The 22,759-nt window shown below is 40.6% G+C and overlaps 2 protein-coding genes and 1 pseudogene across 2 annotated transcripts; 1 reads left to right on the top strand and 2 right to left on the bottom strand.

Annotated features, from left to right (window-relative positions):
* Positions 1–18: 18 nt before the first annotated feature.
* On the top strand, positions 19–6,240 carry LOC139478614 (uncharacterized). The gene is made up of 3 exons (XM_071261165.1): positions 19–170; positions 1,652–1,765; positions 5,147–6,240. Exons 1-3 carry the CDS (start codon positions 78–80, stop codon positions 5,171–5,173), a joined length of 234 nt encoding a protein of 77 aa, XP_071117266.1. The 5' UTR covers positions 19–77; the 3' UTR covers positions 5,174–6,240.
* Positions 5,390–22,498, bottom strand: LOC139478612 (reticulocalbin-2-like). The gene is made up of 6 exons (XM_071261164.1): positions 22,364–22,498; positions 22,077–22,278; positions 14,076–14,223; positions 13,183–13,351; positions 10,644–10,836; positions 5,390–7,230 (listed from the first exon to the last, which is right to left on the bottom strand). The coding sequence occupies exons 1-6, from the start codon at positions 22,496–22,498 to the stop codon at positions 6,950–6,952; spliced, it is 1,128 nt and encodes a 375-aa protein (XP_071117265.1). The 3' UTR covers positions 5,390–6,949.
* On the bottom strand, positions 7,950–8,915 carry LOC139478613 (uncharacterized; annotated as a pseudogene).
* Positions 22,499–22,759: the final 261 nt, after the last annotated feature.

Consider the following 22,759-nt stretch of genomic DNA (forward strand, 5'->3'; position numbering starts at 1 on the left):
TACTGCCGGAAGCGGGAATTTCGAGAAAAACATTTCCTTGGACAAGCTATTCATGATCAAGTTCAGTAGTAGAAGTTATGATACCCCAGTGTCGAAAAGCTAGAGTCAAGGTTTCTATGAAGAAACATTTGAATCAATCCAGACTGAAAGGTACAAAGGTTGACAGCTTGGTAAGTGATAAACGAAAAGAACACGGACACGAATTTAGGTTACTTAGCTGTGGAAAAACAAACCACAAGACAAAAACCTAAGCAACATGTGTTTCCGTAGCATGAATTTGAAATGAGGAGTTTATTTATCATCATTGATTATATTTTGTTCGAGGGTAACAATGCAGTTTACCGGGCGCAGCTTACTAGCGCCAATGTTGGCCCAGGGTGCCGACTGTGGCCCTCGAATCACAGATCTTACACGTGTGGCTCTTCGATCCTTTGGGTTAACTAGGTGTGTTGTGGTTAGGGTAGGTTACCCAGACTCTTAGCCCTTGGATACCCGATTTATGGTTGGGTACCCCTTTCCGTTCAAACACCCCTTACTCCTTTGGGTAATGCACTCCTTTACAATCATTAGGGTTGGTTGTGAGGTAGGATATGGGTTAGCTCTTTAGACGAATGAAGCCAATGTAATCTGAATAAACTCCATACACGTTTCATCAAGTTTTGAGTTTCGCAGTCCAAATGGCTACTGGGCGTGCGCATTATTGTAAACAATCAGGTGCTGATGACTTGGTAAACAAGCACTGATTATTTGTGAAAGCGCCAATGGTAGGGTGTTAGCTAAATAGATTAACTGATTAGCTTGGCTTACATTCAAGCTGGTAGCATGAGTTCAATCCTCCTACTAAGGCAGGCTTGGTACAATCTCATTAAAATCAGATCTTAGTTCTCGCTCCCGCTAAACAAAGATCTGAGGACATCCCATTACGGGTCACGTCAGACCGACCTGTGGAATGATCAATCAGAAGACAGCTTTCTCCAGCTTTACGGCACTAATTTCAAATTGGGGATTACGCTTCGTAACATATTTTGACAAATTCTCCATTACAAATTTGAAACCTGAACAAAAGAACATTCCGGAATGGCTAATAGTTAGTCTAGATTGTATGTATTCGATCATTAAACCCATAACTATCGTTTGGAATACCACGTGTCAAAGCTTTTGAGGTTGCATGATTAGAAATCACATTCCAACTGTCACTTTCATAATATTATAAGTGACGCTCTGATTGGTCGGATGAAAGGTCATTTTGACGTGACCCCAAATGGAATGTCTTCAGATCTTTGTTTAATGGTAGCGAGAACTAAGGTCTGATTTTAATGATATTGGGCTTGGTATGCTTCATCGCCTACTCAGCCAAACTTGGTATGATTCATGTCCTACTAAGGTGGCCTTGGTATGATTCATGTCCAACTAAGATGGACTTGGCAGGATTCATGTGCCACTAAGGCAGACTTGATATGATTCCTGTCCTTCTAAGACAGAATTGGTATGATTCATGTCCCGCTAAGACAGACTTGGTATGATTCTTGTCCAACTAAAGCTGACTTGGTATGGTTCATGTCCTACTGAGGCAGTCATAGTATGTGTGTAAAATTAAAGCGGACTTGTGTGTGTGTGTCAGGTTGTTATAAGTGGACTTGGTGTGTTTCAGCTGTGGCTTGACTACATGATGTTTCTCCGTCGCCTAGCAACCCAGGCCCATCTGGCTGCTGTGGACCAAAAGGAGAAGACGGTTGCCTTAACACATGTTAAGATGGTTTCCAAGGTAACAGTCAAATGCCAGTCGCAGTGTTGGAAGTGTATTATAATAGCGAGACCCAACTGTAATATCGTGTTGGAAGTGTATTATAATAGCGAGACCCAACTGTAATATCGTGTTGGAAGTGTATTATAATAGCGAGACCCAATTGTCATATCAGTGTCCATGGTGTTGGAACTGACCAATCACGACATTGATTGTCAATAAGTAAGTTTCCATGTCTCACGTATATTCACATGTAGGTATTTTCTTGGTATAATTATTTTTTCTACCAAACACTATTCAACTGTGATAGCAGTCTGTGCCAAACACATTTTATTCTGCTTGCCAGAACATGGCTCTTAGCATCATTTTCAGTTGATTTTAGTGTCAATATATGGACTATTATTAACTGAGCTTACTAGACAAAATGGAATTGTACTAGCCTCTGGCTTCAGGCTAGTGGCTAAAGTTGCAGTTGATAATGTGGTCAGCCAAATGTATCTTCATCTTCTCCATGTTGATGTATTGCAAGATGATTTAGGATTGTCTCATCAACCTTTTGGAGATGTTCAGATGAAGCCCCGAAAATTTCATTGAAAAGTACTGCATTGGCCATTAGTAGTAATGTGAGGGAAAATTGTGAAATGAAAAATATAAATACTACTAAACGTTGGCTGAGAATCAAGCTTTGATGATATAAAAAATCATCCAACAAGTAATGATTGAAATGTCCCTATGCACAATGATTGGGTAACCCCTATAGGACCACAATTTCATGATGAACGGACACAGGCATGCAGTCATGGGCACGATGTGCACGAGGTGTTTGAAAACATGTTTGGATGTATCGTGACAGAATCTTTGCATATCATTATCAGAGAGCACAACAACATTTGCTACTGAGGATTGCAACAACTGAATGCACTTATGCCCTAGCAAAGATGTCGTTTGATGACCAAATATATAGGAAGATGCATAGGCATGCTTGAAATGGGTCAGCACAACATCACATTGCCAATGTCTTTCAATCCCAGACTTTTGGATCAGCTACCCAGCAACATGCAGGAGGTCGACAGCATTCTACCACACAGCGGGAAGACAGGTTTCTCCTGAATGCAGCAATACGTCATCACTTCATGGCTGCCACCACTCCTAGAAATGACCTGTGGAATGCCAGTGACATCAATGTTTCTACGCAGATTGCGTAATTGTCTCTAAGAGGCTGATCTCTGGTCACAAAGGGCATGCATTCACATCCTGCTGACCCGACATCACAGGCAGGTACGTTGGGATTTGAGTGAAGATCATGTCAATTGAAGAGACCAGGACTGGACTCCAGTACTTTTCACTGATGAATTGAGATACTGCCTATGATGTCAAAGATCGTTGTGCCCGAGTGTGGCGTAAACAAGGAGAAAGATTTCAGGATTCCTACGCAGCCTAACATGACTGCTTTGGAGGAGGCTCAATCATGATTTGGGTTGGGATCAGCAGAGCTGTCCTACAGTTGGGCACGATGACAGGTGTTCACTACAGGGATGACATCCTGGATGTGTATGTGAGGTGCAATCAGTATTGTCCAAATGGAGTCACCAGCATGGTCACCAGATTTGTTTGTTTGTTTGTTGTTTAAGGATGCTCTCGGCAATATTGCAGCTGTATGACGGTGGTTTGTAAATAATTGAGTCTTGACCAGACAATCCAGTGATTGACATCATGATCATTGATCTACACAGTTGGGATAAGATGACATGCATCAACAGTCAATGAGCCTGACCACCCTATCCCATTAGTCATCTCTTACAACAAGCATAGCCACCTCTCAAGACAAGCATGGGTTGGTGAAGACCTATTCTAACTCCAACTCGACTGGAACTCAGCATTGCTCTCAATGAGTGGAACAATCTTCCCTTGTGCCATCCAGATACTTATTGGGAGCTTAAATTGACAGTCTCAGGCTGTGATCACATCAAGTTGATCACATATTGGCTACTGAGAGTTTTTTGGGGCATGATTTTTTTTTTTATGTATAAGTTTTGGCCAGATACTCTCATTTTAATGGCTGATCTGACTGATTATTGGTCAAATGGTGTTTGTTGGCGCTTTGTTGTACATGACAACGGACCTTTGTTCTTTCATTATGTAGACCGCCTCCGTGGTCTAGTGGTAGAGCGTCCGCCCGGAGAGCGGAAAGTTCAGGGTTCGATCCCCGGCTGCGTCATACCAAAAGACGTTAAAAGATGGTACTTGTCACCCTGTCTGGGGTTCGGCATTAAGGGGCTAAAACAAGGACTGGTCGGCTCGGAGTCAGTATACTGTGTCTGCGTGGGGTATTCATGTTAAACTGCGGCATGGTATCTCAGTGAGCTAGCACTTTAAATCGGCATCAGTTCGGACTAGTACAAGCAGCCACACACACACACACGTGCATGTACGTCGCTATATAAGTGCAATAATCTTGGACGCGACGTTAAACCCAATTTCACCTCACCTCTTTCAATATGTCTTCACGCAATATTGTCTAAACAATTTGATGTATTTCCTTTGAAAGTGGTGATCCTTAGCAAACTTTGAGTAGTATATTTCCCTGGATCAATTCATTGGACATACTATTAAGCAGATCACCATGTGCATGTCATTATGCCTTAGTTGTCATTGAAAGAAATGTCTTAAAGATTATAACACCAGCAACAGTTTTGTGTTTTACAGGGCTATCGTTTAAGGGATCTTGATTTGACTTGCACCAGGTGCATGTTGACATGAAAACCTAGTTGCACCAAACAAACAAAACTAATTTCACTCTGGTTCCCTAAATTTATCACAGTTGAAACATAGATGCATAAACTAGTCTAAGTAAATAAAATCTGACATCTCTGATTACTGTCATGATTTTGCATAAATTAATGGTGAATTGCTGTTGAACATTCCCTTTGGGGAATGTGCACATGATCTTGAAGTACCCAGCGACCCTAGCGCCACCTGTGTCTGTTACGAGTTATGTCCCTTCTATGTTATTGTACCCTTACTGACCATCCAGATTCCACCTCTCATATCACTTGCACAGTCAAGATGATCTCATCAATTATAAAGATCTTTGTTTTATTACAATAATCATAGCCTCGGGAAGTGCATCAAATAAAGTGCGACTGACATAAAGTGCATCACTGTATCACCTTGATTAAAAATATTTTGTAAATCTTTCCATGTGTGTCAACACCCAGTTAACGGTACACATGCTCTCTAAATCCTGAAACCAAACAAATTAAGCACGGCAGTTACCTTGTTTATGAACCGGATGTCGAAATCGGATTTAGACTCAACAGTCGAGCCAAAACAACTATATTTGCAAGGGTGGAAACTGAACTATCAAGGTTTGAGTCAAATGTGTTTTTTTTCCTTTGGCAGAAGGTGCTCCAGAGCTGTCGTGGATGACCCCCCTCCCCCATGTTCATAGATGAAACAGCAAAGATGTCACAAACTTGATCTCGCTGTTCTATTGCCTTAGTATCCAAACTGCATGGATAAATGATTTAGTTTCCCCAGGGGCACTGTCAAGCCTATCCTCAGGAAATACCAGACCAAATCACTTCAGGTGCTGCTGTCTCCCACAGCTTGGATAGAAAACCGAACAATCTTGTCAAATGATATATTTTATTCATTTAGGTATGACACGCATCTCATTCACGCTGTGGCGGACATGTCTTAATATGTTGGCAGGAATGGTTGTATATGGAACATACGTTGGTGAAAGGGGAAGGAATGCTACGAGTTCTGGATGAGCTGACAGTTTTCCACCTCACATCATACAGCCATCTCAGACTACCACCAACATTTGTCAACAAGACAACTGAGATAGGCCATGTCTTAGTAAATCTGTATGAATACTATTGTCACAGTGTCAGGCATTAACATCCTGAATGCTTTTGTCCATTTGTCTCTTGTAAAAATTTGTACTTGTCTAGCTGCTGACTTGTTTGTTATTTGTAAATTCTAGATTCGAAAGCAATTTCTATAGCTTGGATGCCTGTATCATGTGGTCATCTTACGATCATGACTGTCATTAGGGGGACAGTTCGATGTCCGATACAAAATCTTAAGGAATTAAGTTTAGGGATGTGGGTGTCAATGGCTGTGCAAGTTTTCCATCTGACAAAATCAACTTAGTAACTGAACCAATCGTATTTCATTTACATGCTGTTAGGAGTTGGTCTTTCCACAAGTTAGCGTTTCTCAATAGTCCATCTCGTGCTGTGCATAATGACAGATATCATCTACAAATGATTTTCTACACCTACATAAACTTCTATCGATAATTGTTCCATAAAAACACAAATACATGATTTCATTTCAGAAGTCTAAAAGTATTTTATCCCACATCAAACTTTTAAACTGGTCCCTGAACGCAATGTTCCCAGGAATGTGTAGCACCATTCTGCTAGTCTGTGGTTATGTGTAACACTAATATATCAACAATGTTGTAAATTTGTACAATAAAAGAAAATTTGTACTACATTGTTCCTTGTCTGTTGTATAAAGTTTGGTAGCCTGCTTCAGTCTTGAAATACCACTGAGCATTTGCAGCAGACAGGAACCGTCCATGGTTTTATTGCACTTGTCAGTAAACACACTGAACAACCATGCTGGGAGCCACAACCCATAAAATAACAGACTGAAAAAACAGGTAACAGATGACAAACAAGATGTCAAAAACAACATAAAGATAATATCAGATTGCACAAACGGGTAACGGACAACCAACAGAATATACAGGACATACAGATTACTAACAACATATCGGGGAAGCTCTTGATTCATCGGGGGAAAGATAAGTTCAATGCTGCCACTTCATCCGTTCCTTGCATTCATATATTGCGCATGAAATCCACTAGACAAAAGTATTGCAAGATAGGTACATGGCCTATAAAACCTTCAGTGCTGGTGGGTGGCCCAGGACAACACTTCCCGAATCCAAGACCCAATAAGGGGTTAATTTGTGCCTGATGCTTAAGTATTGTTTTGGAAGGGCATGTAAGGAAATATGCAAGCATATAAGGCAGTGAGAATGTTGTGAGACAAGGCTGCATGTATAGGTAAGGACTGATGAAGGGTACAGACTTTAAGCACCAGCTCTCAAGCTAAGTCAAACATGGACACACGCCTTGATGAAGAATGAAAACAGATTATGTACAGGCCTAAAGCAGGATACAGTTACAACTCGTCTTTAAATTTGAGCAATGTTTCTCCGTAGTCTGTGGCCTTGCTAGAGATGAAGTCCTCATCATGATCCCGGATCTCTGCCAAGGACAGGAAGCCATCTTTGTTTGCATCAGCCTTGCTTGTCAAATACTCTACCTCCTCGGTGGCAGTTTCCAAATTTCCCTGGGTGAGCCATGTCTTCAGCTCATCACCCTTGAGAAAGCCATCATTGTCAGTGTCATATCTCTTGAACTTCAGCTGGTCCATACTCGTGGCATCCTCATCATCCTCATCTGTCAAACAAACACCATTCAATTTGTCAAATTACTTTACCAAGTATGGTACAGTGTAAAAAATCTTGCTCTTTATTATATTGTTTATTGTGAACTTTGTAAAGAAATGTCATTGTTTTTGTCCATGTGCTGTGAATCTGACATGACAATATGTCGACAGAGAAATGTGTCCATTTTTTCATACCAGCAACCTAATTTCATGATTAACAGATTATCACAGGTGACAGGAGGAATGTAGTCTATAGAAAATCTGAAGGAATAACAAAGGTGACACATGGATATTTTTCTACAAAAGTAAATCTAGTGACACAGCTCTGTATTTAACCTGAGCTTTTCTACAACGTTTTCAGTTTTACATTATAAAGGTCATAATAAGAGGGTTTCAATGATTTTAAAAATTGTATAGGGAGCTGCTGGTCACAACGCTGATAGTCATATATAAACCCAGAACTTTGAGAGATGTCTAAATATATCAAAACTGGATAATTGGTTAAGAGAAGACCACAGCCTGGCATGCATCATAGAGTGCATAGTGTTCATATATATAGATGACTACACGAGTTCCTGTTAGCATGGTTAGCATGTTTCATACCACTTTTGCTACAAGTGAAGCAAGTTTGATCATTTGAAAAACACAAGTTGCTATACAAACGACATCAGAAAGAAACCTGCTTAGTAATGTATTTTTTACTGACTAAAAGTTTTCTCATTATCTAATTTCAATGTTGATAAAGATATGTAGCTGGTTTCGGGGCGTTGTATGCAAACAATATTTGCGGCAGAGTACAAGAAAGACCATGCTCTCTTGAATTCTGGTAATACATGGGATATCTTTCTCAAAGATCAATTATCTTGTTACAGTTTACATTAGTGCTACTCCATGCCACCCCTACACTGTAGAATGAACTGTGTATTATTTCTGTACTCACATCTACACCTCCAGCTGTACCCACATCTACACCTCCAGCTCTACCCACATCTATACCTCCAGCTGTACCCACATCTACACCTCCAGCTCTACCCACATCTATACCTCCAGCTGTACTCACATCTATACCTCCAGCTCTACCCACATCTATACCTCCAGCTCTACCCACATCTATACCTCCAGCTCTACCCACATCTATACCTCCAGCTGTACTCACATCTATACCTCCAGCTCTATCCACATCGATACCTCCAGCTCTACCCACATCTATACCTCCACATCTATACCTCCAGCTCTACCCACATCTATACCTCCACATCTATACCTCCAGCTCTACCCACATCTATACCTTCAGCTCTACCCACATCGATACCTCCAGCTCTACCCACATCTATATTCCAGCTCTACCCACATCTATACCTCCACCTCTACCCACATCTATACCTCCAGCTCTACCCACATCTATACCTCCAGCTCTACCAATATTTATACCACCACCTCTACCCACATCTACACCACCACCTCTACCCACATCTATACCACCACCTCTACCCACATCTATACCTCCAGCGCTACATCGACAGATATAGAAGATCAAAGACCACAGCCAGGTATGTGTCATAGAGTGCATAGTGTTCATATATATAGATCACTACACGAGTTCCTGTCAGCATGTTCGATACCATTTTTACTACAAAAAGTGAAGCAAGTTTGATCATTTAAAAATCACAAGTTGCAATACAAACGGCATCAGACAAAAACCCGACTAGTAATGTATTTTTTACTCACTTAAAGGTTTCTTATTATCTAATTTCAATGTTGATAAAGATATGTCGCTGGTTTCAGGTTGTTGTATGCGAACAATATTTGCTGAGGAGTACCATGAGTACAGGAAAGACCGTGCTCTCTTGAACTCTGGTAATAAATGGGAGATCTTTCACCAAGATCAATTATGTGAAAGCATAAGATGCAGATTCTGAAAACAACAGCCTCACCACAAACATCCCCAACCCACAAACTTCCCCAACCCACAAACTTCCCCAACCCACAAACATCCCCAACCCACAAACTTCACAAACTCTCAAACATCCCCAACCCACAAACATCCCCAACTAAGAAACTTCACAAACTCTCAAACCTCCTAAACATCCCCAACCCACAAACATCCCCAACTAACAAACTTCACAAACTCTCAAACATCCCAAACATCCCCAACCCACAAACTCACAAACTTTCCCAACTCACAAACTTTCCCAACCCACAAATATCCTCAACTAACAAACTTCCCCAACTCTCAAACCTCATTAACATCCCCAAGTCACAAACCTCACAAACCTACCCAACTCACAATCTTCCCCAACTCACAAACCTCCCCAACTCACAAACCTCCCCAACTCACAAACCTCCCCAACCCACAAACCTCCCCAACCCACAAACTTCCCCAACCCACAAACTTCCCCAACCCACAAACTTCCCCAACTCACAAACTTCCCCAACTCACAAACCTCCCCAACCCACAAACTTCCCCAACTCACAAACTTCCCCAACTCACAAACCTCCCCAACCCACAAACTTCCCGACCCACAAACCTCCCCAACCCACAAACTTCCCAACCCACAAACATCCCCAACTCACAAACACCTGCATTCAACTAGGAAAGTCTAGATTCTTATAGGATAAAATACCTCTAAATTATGGAAAATATTTTTTTGAAGAAAAATCGCAATTTTGAACATCAATAAATTCCCCCAATTTGTCTGACAAAGGCACTTTGTCTGGAGTGATAGATGAATCACTGAATGACGCTGCCCAATGTGAAACACAGGTGCACATTGATCAACATGGTTAAACAGTGGTATCTTCGGTGGGTGAGATATATGTTGATATGCACACCACATACGGCACATCCAATTTCATGATCATACGTGGAAAAATGGTTGAGATATGAGCAAACTATTCCATTCAAATATGGCTGACATTTAAAATTAGCTCAGGAACCTAAGCATCCTTAGTGTGCTGTCCAAGTTCACTCCAACACAAATTTCAACATGGTGTTCACTCAGAGAGGTATCGTAACGGAATAACAGATCTGACTTGAATTCTGTGGTCACTGACTCGCGTGTCGACACCACTGCGGAGCTCAGGCCATATCATGCTTATAGTTTCAGAGAAGATGTAAAACTGTCATCATTTCATGATGAATGCCATACGAGTCACAACACAGCTCACTTGAAGTTTAAGTTTAGTTAAACTAACATACTGCTTGTTCCTGTTTTTTATGTTACCTTGTTTTGCAAATGTGGAAAGGGGTGACTACTGGAGTTGTGTTCACTGTTGCAATAGTATTGCCATAGCAGTAAACCAACTTTAAGGCTTGATTATTATAGTAATCATTGGAATAGAAATGAAGTATTGCAGACAATCTCAAATACGGATATTTTCCTCCTTGTCACTACTAAAACCAAAGGAAGTAACCCTGTCCTACCTGCGAGAAACTCGATCAGAGACACAGCAGTGTCATTGTCCGTGTCAAACTCCTTCAAGCGGTGCTCGATCTCGTACGCGTGCATGTGCTCGTAGTCGTACGGATGCATGAAGGCCACATACTCGCTCTTGTCTAAAATCCCATTCTTGTCCAGGTCAGCTGCCGTGAAACGCTTTTCGTCCTCGCCTATAGTCTGCCAACATCACATGGACGTACTTAAGAATTGACTTCACTTTGTGTGAGTTCATTCCAGTATGAACCTTCATAGAGTGAGGGCCAAACTGTATGAACGTCTGAGTTTGTGACGACGTCCATACAATGTTTAGCCCTCACTCTATGAAGGTTCATACTCCAATGAACTCACACAAAGTGAAGTCAATTCTTATAAAAAAAAATTATCACAATTTCTTGCCTCAAAGGATGTAGGCCAAGATCTAAACACAATTTCATTTAGTATGTGTGACTTCATATTTACATACAACAACCAGCTATATCGTGGAGTAAAATAGTTCCTAAAAAAAGAGAGGTGACATGGGTGTATGGATGCACTTGCTCTTCAGAAACATCTTCCACAGCACATGTATTCAAATCATATCCTCAATATATGAGAAAGGTCTGTAAAAAACTACCTCAGTAAGTCAGTCACAATGACAGCGCGTTGAAATACATTTACATCAAGTACAAGACGTCAAAATGGCCGACACGATAAACGTGACGGGAGAGATTTCCGAAGTTGTTAATGAACCTGTGGCGGTTACATGTGTTAGTCATCATTGATGAACTGGCCGATCATTGAAAGGTGAATAAAGATGCGTCAAACAGACACAAAGGTAAATTCATAGATTGCTGGGGACGGTCAATGTCAGCCTAGGCACGGATCGAGTCGATACTACAATAATTTAGAAGTGCATTTCTTCGTTTGTTCATTAGGACGGGCCGTAGCGAGGATATTCTTGAACAATCATGCAGTCACGCTCTCTAACATTTCTCAATGTATACTGAAACGCTGAGACCAAGAATAAAGTTTCTAAATGATCAGAAAGAACGCTTATGCATGTTTTCGTGCTAGGGAATTACCAGGGGTTTCCCCAGTATTGTGGAAGTAGTCCGTCAGTGTTTACGTCATTTCAAGAACACAGTCTCGTGAAAAACGTATGAACGTCAATTTCTGGGTCATGTGACTGACCCCTCGTCCAATAGAAAAGCTATTTATCGTGTAAACTTCAAATTAGAAAATTATTTGGTGATATCAATAGAAACTGTGACGATATGTTGGGGCATTAAACAGTGTTACAGTTTACATTAGTGCTACTCCATGCCACCTCTACACCATCTTCCCGAGACAAGTGAGTTAACTGACTATATAAGTCCAGTTTCCACCCTTGCCGAACTAGGCTGGTATTATGGAGTTACATTTTGGCTGGACTAACGAGTCTATGCATAGTCCAATCAAAATCGCGCACCGAAATCCGGTTCGTAAAGTGTCATGCAGATTTCGGTCGACTGCAGGATTTGCAAAGCATGTGCACCGCTAACTCGTTGTCAACAGATATTTTCTAAATCTTTTCATGTTTTTAATCAAGGTGCTCACGTGATTTGATGCCCTTTGCGATGTAAGATTCGTTTGATCACAATATAGATCTGGGCAGTCGGGTAGCCTAGTGGTTAAAGCGGTCGCTCGTCACGCTGAAGACCAGGGTTCGATTCCCGACATGGGTACAATGTGTGAAGCCCATTTCTGGTGTCCCCCGCCATGATATTGCTGGAGTATTGCTAAAAGCAGCGTAAAACCCCACTCACTCACAATATAGATCTTGATTATCGATCAGATCGTCTTGACTGGGCGCCACCGTTTTGTTTGACCCAAATGCAAGTGATACGAGAGATTGAATCTGATTGGCCAATAGGAGAGGCATAGAAACGACATAACTCGTAATAGCTACTGGTGGCGCTACGATCGAGCCCAGGAATTCCAGCCTAGTTCAGCAAGGGTGTAAACTGGACTTTTATAGTCAGTTAACTCTCTTGCCTCCTGAAGATGCCTCTACACTGAACTGAGTATTCTTACTCCACAGAAACTGTACATTACCTTGTCATGCAGAATATATGTGTTAACTTTTGACAGTGAAACTATTCCTTTCCATGTTATCAATTTATGGAGTATGGAAAAGTGTACAAATTTACTGGAATGAAACCAAACTGACACTACACATCACTACCACCACCTATCCCTCCAGACTGCCACCTACACCCTACACTAATCACCACCTTTACCACATCTATACCTCCAGCTCTACCCACCACTGACCAGCTCTACCCACTGCTGACCTCCAACTCTACCCACCGCTGACTAGCGCTACCCATCGCTGACCTCCAACTCTACCCACTGCTGACTTCCAGCTCTACCCATCATTGACCAGCTCTACCCAAAGCTGACCAGCGCTACCCACCGCTGACCTCCAACTCTACCCATCACTGTCCAACTCTACCCACTGCTGACCTCCAGCCCTACCCACCGCTGACCTCCAGCTCTACTCACTTCAATCATGAACTTGTGATCATCATCCAGAGGTTTTTCCTTAATGGCCTTGAGCTCCTCCTGAGAGTAGTCATACTGCTGCTTGAGGTACTCTCCGAATGCCAGCTTCCCGTCACCATCACCGTCCTCCTCAGCCAACTTTTTCAGAGCTTCCTCTTCATCCAGAGACCTGCCGACAGATGACCCAGGATATACAGACACTGGACGGAGCAATAATGCAATCAAGTCATTCATTCACACTGGAAAACACTGGCTATCTCTTCATATCTGAATTGCAAACAAGGAGATATGCCTGGGGAACTTGGAACTGATTCTGCCCAGAGTTCCTTAGTTGCCTTGTAAATATCTAAGTAGGATTATAAAGGACATGACATGACCTGGCCTATAAAAATGAATAGGTCGATTTGTTGTTAATTGGCTCACTCAGCAATATTCCAGCTATATGAAGGCTTTAGGTAAATAATCGAGTCTGGACCAGACAATCCAGAGATTGACATCATGAGCATCAATCCACACAATTGAGATACGATGACATGTATCAACCAAGTCAGCAAGCCTGACCACCCGATCCTGTTAGTCGCCTCTTGTGGCAAGCATAGTCACCATTTACGGCAAGCATGAGTTGCTGAAGACCTATTCTATCCCGGATCTCCACGGGTCCAAGTGAATAAGGAAGAGATCAGCATACAGAGGTAAGAAATATTTCATGGAATTGTCTCCAATATTTTTTTTTCAATAAAGTCTGACTTTCTAACTGGAAGTAGCGACATAGAACACAGGTTATATTAAACAATAATCAGATTATTGGAGACGGTAACCACAGCTGGCATGCAGATTACAATCAAACACTGAAATACAAGTAGACGTTGCACATGGACATTTTCTCCACCTACTTGAGAGACTGCAGGATCCATGTGATGAACTCTTCCTTAGAGATGCGTCCATCTTTATCCAGGTCGTGTGTCTTGGCCAGCTTCTCCAATCTGTTCTTGGCCTGCTCCGGAGTCAGGTCATCAGCGTCCTGCGCTTCTTCCCGGGATCCTGGAACCAGATGTACCAATACAGAGTCTGACACACACTTATCTACCGGTAGCATCTATATCTAGTATCTACATCCCTGACCCGTGAAGATCGGGGTAGGATAGGTCTTCAGCATCCCATGCATAGGCAACTATGCTTGTCACAAGAGGCGACTAACATGATCAGGTGGTCAGGCTGATGCATGTCATCATATCCCAAATGCATAGATTGATGCTCATGATGTCAATCACTGGATTGTCTGGTCTAGACTTAATTATTTAAAGACCGACATCATATAGCTGAGTGTGGCATTAAACAACAAACACACAAACAAACAATCACACTTGGCACATGCCAAAGTTAAACATCGGGGTTCTAATTTTGAGGGGTTTCAAATTATGAATTTTTAACTCTTTGGTTGGTGGCAATTCAGACTATGATTCAAGGATGGCAGAGAATTCTGGGAAATGTGCCTGTATTTTAAGTGCTATATTTTTAGTTGCCACTGGTGTCCATATGTGATTTTTAAAAGAAATATGAGCCTATAACATTATAGAGAGACCAGGACCAAGTGTATCAAAACTTCATTAACTAAGGGTTCATTAACCCTACTGGTTCATTAAATTCTGGACCCGTGGAGATCTGGGGTAGAATAGGTCTTCACCAACCCATGCTTGTTGTAAAAGGTGACTGTGCTTGTCGTAAAGAAGTGACTAACAGGACCAGGTGGTCAGACGCACTGACTTGGTTGATGCATGTCATCGTATCTTAATTGCATGGATCGATGCTCGTGATGTCACTCACTGGATTGTATGGTCCAGATTATTTATAGACTGATATCATATAGATGGAATATTGATGAGTGCGGCGTTAAACAACAAACAAACTTTAAATTCTGAATGTTTCATTTGTTAATGGGACCATTATTATGGGTTTTACAAAGTCGTCCTTAAGCAATCATTAACTTGAGATACTTTAAGTGTAAAATCTCCATTGGCATGTCATTAAATTAGGGGATTCCCAATAAGCTTCCGACAATTCTGTTTTAGCAAACAAACAGTCCTTAATGTCATCTGCCAAGTGGTTTGAGTCGTAGCTGTTCCTTCTCTTGTAAGTTATAATTGCAGAACACATCACTTCAGATGTTCATATTGTCATGTAGCTCACATGTTTTTGAAGTTTCAATTCAACAAGTTCTTTATCGGACCCCTGCATTTCATCAACATATGACTAGGCATGTTTGGTTTAATGACAGATTCATGGTAGCCCAAATCTCCATTCAGTTAATTGCCCATTCATATTTTTATCGACCAAGTTTGTTGTACCTTTCGGTCACCTGAATTCGCTGAAGGAATATATTTACCAGCGTTAGAAATTGGCACTAGTCCTATAGTCTTTGCCAAACTGCCCAATAGTTAAGGTATCCCACTGGATAAATACATAGATCTAATATATACAAGTTCAACCTATCGGGATGTAGGTCTCTGTGCCCGTCGTAACTGATGTTGACCAAATTTTAAAATGTCCGGTTTGCACTATCACAAATCGGACATTTTGTCACAATCGGACAAGTCCTGCGCACAGACTGATTTCCGGATCCCTGCCGTACACCCAACATAACAACAATGTATATTATTACCCAACATTACACAGTACATCATTACCCAACATAAACACACCGTACATTAATACCCAATATAACACCGTACATTAATACCCAATATAACAACACCGTACATTAATACCCAATATAACAACACAGTACATTAATACCCAATATAACAACACCGTACATTAATACCCAATATAACAACACAGTACATTAATACCCAATATAACAACACCGTACATTAATACCCAATATAACAACACAGTACATTAATACCCAATATAACAACACCGTACATTAATACCCAATATAACAACACAGTACATTAATACCCAATATAACAACACAGTACATTAATACCCAATATAACAACACCGTACATTAATACCCAATATAACAACACAGTACATTAATACCCAATCTAACAACACAGTACATTAATACCCAATATAACAACACAGTGCATTATTACCCAATATAACAACACAGTGCATTAATACCCAATATAACAACACCGTACATTAATACCCAATATAACAACACAGTACATTAATACCCAATATAACAACACAGTACATTAATACCCAATATAACAACACAGTGCATTAATACCCAATATAACAACACAGTACATTAATACCCAATATAACAACACCGTACATTAATACCCAATATAACAACACAGTACATTAATACCCAATATAACAACACAGTGCATTAATACCCAATATAACAACACAGTGCATTAATACCCAATCTAACAACACCGTACATTATTACCCAATATAACAACACAGTACATTATTACCCAATATAACAACACCATACATTAATACCCAATCTAACAACACAGTACATTATTACCCAATATAACAACACCGTACATTAATACCCAATATAACAACACCGTGCATTAATACCCAATATAACAACACAGTGCATTAATACCCAATATAACAACACAGTGCATTAATACCCAACATAACACCGTACATTAATACCCAATATAACAACACAGTGCATTAATACCCAATATAACACCGTACATTAATACCCAATATAACAACACAGTGCATTAATACCCAATATAACACCGTACATTATTACCCAATATAACAACACAGTACATTATTACCCAATATAACAACACCATACATTAATACCCAATCTAACAACACAGTACATTAATACCCAATATAACAACACCGTACATTATTACCCAATATAACAACACCGTACATTATTACCCAATCTAACAACACCATACATTATTACCCAATATAACAACACAGTACATTAATACCCAATATAACAACACCGTACATTAATACCCAATATAACAACACAGTACATTAATACCCAATATAACAACACAGTACATTAATACCCAATATAACAACACAGTGCATTATTACCCAATATAACACCGTACATTAATACCCAATCTAACAACACAGTACATTAATACCCAATATAACAACACCATACATTATTACCCAATATAACAACACAGTACATTAATACCCAATCTAACAACACAGTACATTAATACCCAATATAACAACACAGTACATTAATACCCAATATAACAACACCATACATTATTACCCAATATAACAACACAATTTATACATTACATTTTTATTACTAGCAGGAGACATAATATGAATAACTATTTTATGTTTTGGGGATTTTTTTGGCTGCTTTTCAGTAGAGGAGGCAGGTCCATGAGTGAGTGAGTTGGGTTTTACGTCGCTTTTTCACTATTGCAGTGATATCATGGCATTTCAGCTTAAGGAAAGCCTGAAGTGACCAAGGTCTCAGACATTTTACCACTTCAGTGAAACCCACGAGCACAGGTATGGTGCTGACAAACCTAAAAACATAATCGGGGCAAACCGGGATTTGAACCCACAATCATAGGTTTCTGGTATGTCCAAGGGATGCAACTCTGCACAGCGAATCATGGCGCCTTAGAAGATTGGGCCACCTGTGTGTGCTAATGCACAAGAGTCCTGCTTATTGTAGCTTAGACATGTAGATCACTGTCCTGATCTTACTGCATGAGAGATGTGAGACACTTGGGCATGCAGTGAATACCAGCTGTGGTAAGAAGTGGTTATCCAGCCAAGTGGTTAAAGAATCTGCTTGTCCTGCAGAAGATCCATCTTTGATTCCCTACATGGGTACAATAAAGCCCATTACTGGTGCCCGTCACCGTGATACTGCTGGAATATTGCTAAAAGCAGCAGAATACCATACCCACTCCAGCTGTGATAAAACAATTGGATCACAAGTACAACAGGGGGTCAGGTTACCCAAAACAAAAATTTGGGGGGCCTAATCCACCCATGCCTGCAGCTATCCCAAAGTCTTATGAAATACTCTTCTAGTGTTTAAGATGAAGAACCAAATACATGTACTAACAGTATACACTGAACCGAGATGCTGGCAGCTGTTGCATCCTGGGTCTCGCCGCCACAAAGGAGGCTGCCAAGAATCAATGGACAAAAGAGGCACAGGCTGGCTGCCTATTAAGCAAAATACCAGAGTCAATAGGCTGTTTGTATGGCTGTTCATGCTTCCCCTGTGACTGGCCGCATTGCCTGTGGAGCTATGTTGCATGTGGCACAGCATCCACGTCACAACCTCAGCAACTCATACAGCCAGCAAGATACTGTATGGATGACAACTTCTTTATTCTATTATGATGTGACATTTCAGTATGGATCATAGAGTCCTTGACACATAAACAACATCCTTCGAACAGACCTACTTTTGTGTTGAGCTGAGGTATTCGTGATAGTGCTTATCCACCAAAAGCCAAGTTGTTTTAGAATGTTGGAAAAAAAATGGAAATTAAGCATGACAATTTCTGACACATCATCCATGAGGACTGAATTATTCATATTAGTACCACTGATTAAATATATGACTGATCAGAATAATTCCATCTAATTTAGTGATCATACTTATAATTTTATCATTAACTTTGAATTTCATAATGTTTTCTGCAGGTTGCATGTTCCAAGGGTGGGATCATGTGACATGACCTGGGTGCCAATTCACAATCTATGACTGTCCTAAGTCTATGTAAAAAGTAAGAGGTTAAGATCAGCTTAGCGCTAAGATCACCATGTGTATTGGGGCCCTGGACCTTTGTCTTTTTGTAGTTTTCCAGGGACAACCAGTGTTCCCACTGGCTTTTGAAACTGCCAGTCCTTGTGGACTGGCAACTCTAAAAATTATCAGTCCCCCCCTAAATTTTACCAGTCCCAACTTTTAACAAATAAAAAAACATATGAAAATTATTTGGTTTTAATTTTCTCAAAATCATGTTCAGTGCAAAGATGTCATGTCTGAAGTAACTTAGTTAGATCCATACCTCATTCACCAAAACTTCAGGCCCAAGTTTCTCTCTCTTTTTTTAATATTTCGAGACTTAATATAAGTCACTACAAATGGATATTTCACCTAGAAATAGACATGGGGAAACCCTGATGGTAACAGACTGACTTTGTTCAAAAAATTTACTTATATGAATATCACTGATGTTTTGTTCAACAACAAAGATTTATAAGGTACTTTATTTGCCGGTCCACAGAGACTGGCAGTCACGTGAATTACCGGTCCAAGCCTAATTTTACCGGTAAAAAACTGGTAATACCGGTAAACAGGAACGCTGGACAACATATGTTCGATCAAAAGTTAATGCTTTAGTATGTACACATGTCCCAAGCTGATATGCGCAGAGTTGGTGCTTAGTTCAGTAAGGTTGATCGTATTCATGTCGTGGGGCTAAATCAGCCGTGGTCGACCCAGCCCTTATTTAAAAAAATATTACCAGACATGATCCTTGGTAGAGACCAGCTCTTAACAGTAACTATGGCCCCTACTTACACCTAACGTAGCACTAACGTAGCACTAACATCGTCGTGCAACATAAGGCCCTGTTCCACAAAGCAGTCATATCACGAAGACATATCCCCAAGCCAAGGGCATCATCCGACCATATAGATAACTACACGATGAATCGCTAAGAACAATCAAGAACAAAGCAAGATTCATTTCATGATAAAACACTGTTATAACATGACATCATTTTAAACATGTGCTTGCAACTTGATGACATTGTATATTGGACTACAATATGTTTGAGAGAGGAGTGTCCAGTGAGTTGTTGCCCATACATGTAGTTGGGCAACGCAGATGAACGTGAATAAAACACTGCAGGGCGAATAAACCACCAATTTCACCCGTGCCGAACTAGGCTGGAATTTCCAGGCTCGATCGCAGTGCAACCAGTTGCAATAATAATAGATCTAGTATAACCCTGCGAAGTGCATCATACAAGTTGAGCACCTCGATTAAAAACATCAAAGATTTGCAAAATCTATGTTGGCGCAATGCTGACGTTACACATGCTTTGCAAATCATGCAGTTGACCGAAATGTGCATGTTGATTGCGAACCATGTTTATGAGCAGGATGTCTATTTTGTTACACGATTTTGATTGAACTATGCAAAGACTTGTTAGTCTAGACAAAATTTAACTCGGGAAAGATCAATTCTCAGCTGGAGCCTTGCTGATCATGTATCATTTTACCCTAACATTATTGATTGTTGCTCCTAACACAGACAACTGGTTTGTCTGACCCAGACTTGATGACTTCATAAGAGCCTGTGATATAGCTTACAAATATTGCTGACGACTCACTCCTTGCCAATGCCCTTCACTACAACCACACAACCCAAAACAAAGATGTGAAAGTTGGGTTGAAATCACTTTGCTATGAATGGACAAAAAAACACTTCCCCTTCTGAACATGGAGAAGCTCCATGAAGCAAGTAAAAAAAGCATTGACACCATCTTCACAGGCTCCCCATCCCTTAGAACCATCCTCCAAGTTTATGGCCACAACCCCCATCCAACAAGCAAGCCCCCAGAGGAGTAATCTATAAAATTAACTGTGACTGTGGTGAAACCTCCCGTCCAGTAGATACTCACATCCAAGAACACAAGATTTCAACAGAAAAGCAGACAGCAAATCAACCCACTCAGACCACCAGCAAAAATCCCCTAGCCATCAAATTTGTATCACAAAGTACAAATCCACTCTACAAAACATCAGAACTTCACCCCAAGAAAACTCTCAGAAGCTATAGAAATCAACCGTCCAAAACCTTGGATGAACAGAGATCAAGGGTATTATACCTCACCTGCCTATTAAGATCTAATTAAGCAATAGACTAGTTTAATTAGGACACAATCAGCTTGTCACAACTGTATAATCCCTTTAATCCTTAGCCTTACTGTACGTCTGGTTTCACTACCCGTTTGCTTCATTACCTGGGTGTTATTTGTTATCCTTACTGTACATTTGGCTTCATCCAATTATCTGTATGCTACTTGTTACCTGTTACCATTGTTGTCAATGTTAATCTGCTGCTTATCATGTCATGCATATATACCTCTCATCACATGGTTATTGCACTCCAGCTTGATGACGGTGTAAGAATGTACATGGAAACATCACTATTTGCAACAAACCAGGAGTTGTTGTCCATAAAGTTGTACATTTTTTACTTATTTATGAACTTCTAGAATGCCAATCAAACAGTCCATGAAGCAAGACATCAAATGTGATGTTTGTTTGATGTTTAACGCAGCCTTCGGCAATATTTAAGCTATATGATGGTGGTTTGTAAATAATCAAGTCTGGACCATACAATCCAGTGATTGATATCATGAGCATTGATCCACGCAGTTGGGATATGATCACATAAATCAACCAAGTCAGCGAGCCTGTCCACCCGAACCTGTGAGTCGCCTCTTACGACAATGTGCCGAAAGGCGACTATGTTTGTCGTAAGAGGCGACTTACAGGATTGTACTTGGTTGAATGCATGTAATTCTACTGTGATGTAAACAGTAAGGACAAAACTAGGACTAGCCTGTGTGGCCATTTCCATTCTACTATTTTCTAGGTCTAGACATTTTGATAACTAGGTGAAACTTGAACACTGTTCCTGTGTAATTAGGGTACACATTAACTACATTGTGTATTATATTTTATATTCATCATGAAAGTTGAGTTAGCACACAACGAACGCCGGAAATTGGAAGAATCCTGTAGAAAACAACCCCAGTATGCTAAATAACCATAAATGATAACTGTGGACTCAGCTTTCCATTGATGATGTGCCGGTTGTAAGTGCCCACAAAAGGCTAGTTAGTTTTAGGCACGCAGTACTTACAACTCACCTAAGACTGCTTCGTGGTCGCGATGTTTGTTCCTCTCCCCGTCAGCTGTCTCGTTCACTCCCCCCAAGGGGTCGTGTTGGGCGTGGGCAGCCGGGGCTATCTTTTCTTTATTCTCTGCATTCACTTTGGTAACGGCGAGTACCAGCGTCATGGCCAGACACATTGACAACACACACGTGAAGCCCTTCATCGTCACACGAACCTATAAAAAAACAAACACACGTGGTTTATCATCTGCTGTACGGGTACAGAAAACGAAATTAAGCAAATTCACCCCCAATACTTACGTTGTCACTTTCACTTACAGAACTAGAGTCCAGAAATGGAAAACAACGATTCAACTCTTTCTGAACACGCAAGTGCTCGCGTGTACACTTATAGGAACCGGATGTAGCAGTAGTAGCGAGTTGTCGATTCCTCATTGGCTGTTATCACAATGCCCTTGTTATTGACTGCTATTAAGGCGCAGGTTGTTAGAAGGCACATGTTAAACGTGGACGGGGACAACATGCTTGCTATAGATTACCCACATCTCATTTACTTTCATATTGATTTGCCCGTAGCCACTTTAGACTTTTCAATAGCAACTGGAAAGTGTTCAAATATTTTAGAAGTGTTGGATTGGGAACAGCTCGTAGACTGAACGTTTTGTAATCACATCTGGTTATTGTATATATTTATTA

The sequence above is a fragment of the Haliotis cracherodii genome, unplaced genomic scaffold, assembly GCF_022045235.1.
Source record: "Haliotis cracherodii isolate W230 unplaced genomic scaffold, xgHalCrac1.p SCAF_4, whole genome shotgun sequence".
Lineage (NCBI taxonomy): Eukaryota > Metazoa > Mollusca > Gastropoda > Lepetellida > Haliotidae > Haliotis > Haliotis cracherodii.

Bases quoted from the DNA above. Each gene is read 5' to 3' on its own strand.
- LOC139478614 (XM_071261165.1), top strand. From the start codon at position 78: ATGATACCCCAGTGTCGAAAAGCTAGAGTCAAGGTTTCTATGAAGAAA. The intron at 171-1,651 runs GTAAGTGATAAA...GGTGTGTTTCAG, and splicing joins GTACAAAGGTTGACAGCTTG to CTGTGGCTTGACTACATGAT. The intron at 1,766-5,146 runs GTAACAGTCAAA...TTCCTTTGGCAG, and splicing joins ATGTTAAGATGGTTTCCAAG to AAGGTGCTCCAGAGCTGTCG.
- LOC139478612 (XM_071261164.1), bottom strand. From the start codon at position 22,498: ATGAGGAATCGACAACTCGCTACTACTGCTACATCCGGTTCCTATAAG. The intron at 14,224-22,076 runs GTGAGTTGTAAG...ATCTGGTTCCAG, and splicing joins CGACCACGAAGCAGTCTTAG to GATCCCGGGAAGAAGCGCAG. The intron at 13,352-14,075 runs GTAGGTGGAGAA...ATCTGTCGGCAG, and splicing joins TGGATCCTGCAGTCTCTCAA to GTCTCTGGATGAAGAGGAAG.